Source organism: Octopus bimaculoides, chromosome 3 (assembly GCF_001194135.2).
Source record: "Octopus bimaculoides isolate UCB-OBI-ISO-001 chromosome 3, ASM119413v2, whole genome shotgun sequence".
NCBI lineage: Eukaryota > Metazoa > Mollusca > Cephalopoda > Octopoda > Octopodidae > Octopus > Octopus bimaculoides.
In genome coordinates, this window is record NC_068983.1 from 116,869,635 (window position 1) to 116,874,291 (window position 4,657).

Consider the following 4,657-nt stretch of genomic DNA (forward strand, 5'->3'; position numbering starts at 1 on the left):
AATACAAAGACCTGGAAATAGAGATAACTCGAATGTGGAATCTAAAAACAGAAACAATTCCTATCATAGTAGGTGCCTTAGGTATAATAAAAAAATATTCAGACAAATACATAACAAAAACACCGGGACTTACAAATATATATAACATACAGAAAATTGCACTACTGGGTACTGCACACATTCTACGCAAAACACTTTCAATACAGTAAACATAAGAGCACCACAGCACATACCCAAGGCGCACAGAGCTGCGCTTGGTAGTGAAGTGAAAGCACGTTATAAAAATAAAGCTACTGAACAATAATAATAATAATAATAATAATAATAATCATAATAATAATGATATATAATATATATATATATATATATATATAATAAGATATATATAATAATAATATATGCATAATAATATTATATATATATATGTATATATGTGTGTGTGTACTTGGAATCTATCTATCTATCTATCTATCTATCTATCTATCTATCTATCTATCTATCTATCTACACACACGCGCACACACACACACACACACACACACACACACACACACACACACACACGGGCGCGCTCACGCACAATCTTCACCTAAAGAAATACATCAATAAAACTCTGCAGTCGAAAAATATTATTGACAGCGAAACCGACACAGAGCAAAGATGATATGTAATTGATTAGGTTACGAAAGTCGTGGAAATGACTATAACGAAGCACATAATTTATTGATTGATCAAGCAATTAATTCACCAATCGATTAATTAATTAGTTAATTCCTTAAGCATTAACTAATGAAATAAATGCAATGTGCGTTTTCTTTTGACAAAGAACATAAATAATATATATAGAATGTTTGAATTAAGCATGCATATGTGTGTGTGTGTGTGTGTGTGTGTGTGTGTGTGTGTGTGTGTGAATTTATACGTATATATGTGCATATACATACATATATGTACAATAGAAATTACATTAAAGTCATAACATGCTACGAAAGACACTGCAGTCACTAAATCATCTGTAACTTTCATACACGAAAATTATCTTTCAGGAGTAGGGGCGCATATTAACTTGTAATTAACAGATAATGGTATATTATATGATTTTCAGTGCTAATAGTAAACATGTTCCTGTATCTATATTCCGCGTTTCATATCTTCCAATTACTCTAGTTCACAGATAGATCGAGAAGACGTCTTATGGAACTTGTGTTACGTAAAATTCAAATTGAAGAAAACGGAAGAAGCCAAACATTGTATAAACACTTTGATACACAATTACCCATTGTCGGCGTACAAGGCATATTATGGGCTTGCAGAAATAGTAAGTTGCTTTGAATAACTGAAAGTTAGATACTCTTCGAAAATTATTATTTTGTTATACAGTCTTTTGTTGATTATATTGTAGTTATCAAACGCTTGATGATAAGAAAACTATATGACTTCAGTCAAATAGATGAAATCAATAAAAATAAAAGTACGCACCCCACCCCACGTATATATATATATATATATATATATATATATATATATATATAGAGAGAGAGAGAGAGAGAGAGAGAGTAGACATTCAGATGTCTTTAAACATTGCCCTTCTCTTTCGATTCTTTTATATTTCTTTAATATCCACAAGGTTCCACCTATTTTATGTGTGCTTTATTGCTTTATAGCTAATCCTGTGGTACTTATGGTTGCCATATTCCGCTACTACATCGTTCTCCCGTGATGAATGTGCTCTCTCACCGATATTACTACCATGGATCTTTCCATGGCCCTCAGAATCGTAATCAGTCGTTGTTCTTCCTTTTTCGTAGAAGCCAGTGTCCGACTTGCGTATATGTATGTATATGTATATGTCTGCATGTTTATATCAAAAATATATGTATGTGTGTGTGTTATACAAGGGTGTGCTGAAAAGTTCATAGGTTGACTGTGTATGAGTGACACTATTGCCGTCAAATCATGCATGCCTTAATTCTAACTCGTCCTTTTAATAACCGCAGTATTTCTTTCCGGATAAACTGACAGCTGATTGTTCAAAGAACACTTGAAATATTACTAGTAGGAACTTCTCTTCGAAATGGAAAAAATTAGTATCATGATGTTATCAAGTACCTGTAGAAAAAGGGTTCAATCTCCATGCTTGCTACATTAGGGGATGACGCTCCAACTTTATCAACAGTGCAAAAGTGGAAAGCTGAATTTAGGACGGGAAGGGAAAGTCTTGAATGTGACCCATGGTCTGGAGATCCTGCAAATGCCATCACTGAGGAAATTGATCGTGTTCACTATATACTAGTGAATGACACCAACACTGATACAAGTAGTCCATGGACCGCAAAGTGGAGTGGGGGCTATGTTGAAAAATAAGCTACATTTGGTTACATATCTCAGTCTTTGAACATTTCAACCGCCCCGCGTGTGCATACATAGAAAGAAATGACTAAGAAACAGGCGTTGCATAATCACTTGCATTGCTTACACCTGTTTCTGCTATAAGAAACACTCATCTGAATGCTCATGAGCTGCTTCTCACAGCAGAAACAGCTGTAACCCAATGAAAAGAAGTATATGACTCCTGTTATTTTGTCATTCATCAATTTATATTATGCTCTGAAGTCAATTATTCTTTCCTTTAAAATATAAATACGTTGAGTTCGAACAGCAGGTCGCCAGTATCGTAATGTCTAACTGAAATCATAATATATATATATATATATATTGGTTATAATGGATAGAGGTTCGTGTTTCACATAGCTAGCTAGAGGCGATGGCCCCTTGGAGCTAATCAACGGCAGCATTTGTCCTATCTTTTGGACTGTCATGTTGACTTGGCGATAAATCTTAATATCCAATAGCGCTGCAGTAGTCTCCTTTAGAGAGACTTAGAAATATTAATATTTCTATATATGTATATATATATATATATATATATATATATATATATATATATATATATATATATATATATATATATATATATATATATTATGATTACATATGTATATATGTATATACTAGCTGACGTACCCGGTAATTCCTAGGAAAGTAGGGCTTATCCCTTGGTTCTGTTCTCATAATCGCTTCGCTAATCCAATAACAACAATACAAAGTATGTAGTCCTTAAAACGGTTTTTGTGCTTACACAGGGTCCTGTTTTTAGGAATTCCCAATAAGCTATGAATACCCAAATTGTGAAGTCAGTGATGTAATAACATGAAATTAGTTAACCGATAGTAAGAATTCAAATAAACTAGACATAAAAAGGGCCTTAATGCGTTCCCAGAGTATATAGACCTTCGGAGGAAATACTAATAAGGTATGTATACTAAAATCGTGAAGCATATTATGCAATAACGGTCTAATCAGATATGAAAATAACTCTGAAAAGAGCTTTTGTGTGTTCCCAGAGAATATTAACCTCAGGGGAGCTAGTGTTGGTATATTCATGAATAATTCTCTAACCGAAATAAGTGGATCTAATGTAGAGGAAAATACTATTTACTTGTTTAAGGGTTTTACTGGATAAATTGCAAAAATAACAGTTCAAATACTAAGAAATAAGCATACTCAATTTCATTTTTACCAAATAATTTAGGAAAATGAATGGGTTATTTGCCTTGGCTATTAATATGAAATATATCTAGTATAGATAATGATCCCTTCCGAGGGCTCTATTAACGATTTTCTCAACAATCTGAGTATGCCATGAGGTTTCCAGACATAAGGTCTATTCACGTGTCACGTTTCATCAAAATCGATAAAACGATGTAGGAGTAAGCTAACAACTCCACAGATACACCCACGGAGAGAATTTCCCAAACATGTAGTAGATGTGTATTATGCATATATATATATATATATATATATATATATATATATTGTGTTATATATGTACACACATACACATGCGTATGTTTACATACATATATATGCATTTATATCTATCTATTTATATACATGTATACACAGTATATATATATATATATATAGGTGTATGCCCGTCATACACATGTATGCATATTTTAATAATATATATATCCGTGCGTCTTGTGAGTGTATGCATGCGTATGTGTGGTGTTTATATACTTAGAAGATTACTTATAGATTGGATGGGAACACGCACCATTGCAGAACGGAAATTCCCCAAGCATTGAAATGAAAACAAGTTATTATCAATAAATAATGGAGTGAAAGAAAAAGCGAAAATTATCTAAGAGAAATGGAAACGAAATGAAAGTTGTATAGTGAACGGTTATATTCCATTTATGGAGAGTGATGAAAGAAAATTAAATCCCTCATAGAATTATTTTATATTAACAGTTCATTTTAACTGATATAGTCTATTATTTTTATCTTTACTTTCAATCATCTTTGTTACCATTTGATTTCAATAATACACTGCATATTTAGCCAGCTTAGAATCAATCATATATATATATATATATATATATATATATATCAATTTAAATAAGAACTAAAATGATCCATTGTAAAAACTATATAATGTCCTATGACCATTTCGATTCAACATCCAGACTAATTCATGCATATTATAAAATATGGAATATTGTATCTCTTCAGGGTCAGATTAATTCATAGCAGACAGTAAAAAACCTATATATATATATAGGTATAGATATATGTATATTCTTTTATTCTT

The 4,657-nt window shown here is 32.0% G+C and overlaps 1 protein-coding gene across 6 annotated transcripts in view; it reads left to right on the forward strand.

Annotated features, from left to right (window-relative positions):
• LOC106881053 (protein O-mannosyl-transferase TMTC4) overlaps positions 1 to 4,657 on the forward strand; it is a 300,747-nt gene that overhangs the window by 239,452 nt on the left and 56,638 nt on the right. For 4 of the 6 annotated variants that reach the window (XR_008263716.1, XM_052966480.1, XM_052966481.1 and 1 more), the window contains one exon: positions 1,168 to 1,318. The exons of the other annotated variants lie outside the window; for them this stretch is intronic. Coding sequence is in view for 3 of the 4 variants with exons in the window: in XM_052966480.1 (XP_052822440.1) it covers positions 1,168 to 1,318 (151 nt within the window). In the remaining variant the exon portion in view is untranslated. The remainder of the gene's footprint in view (positions 1 to 1,167; positions 1,319 to 4,657) is intronic. 6 annotated transcript variants of the gene reach the window in all.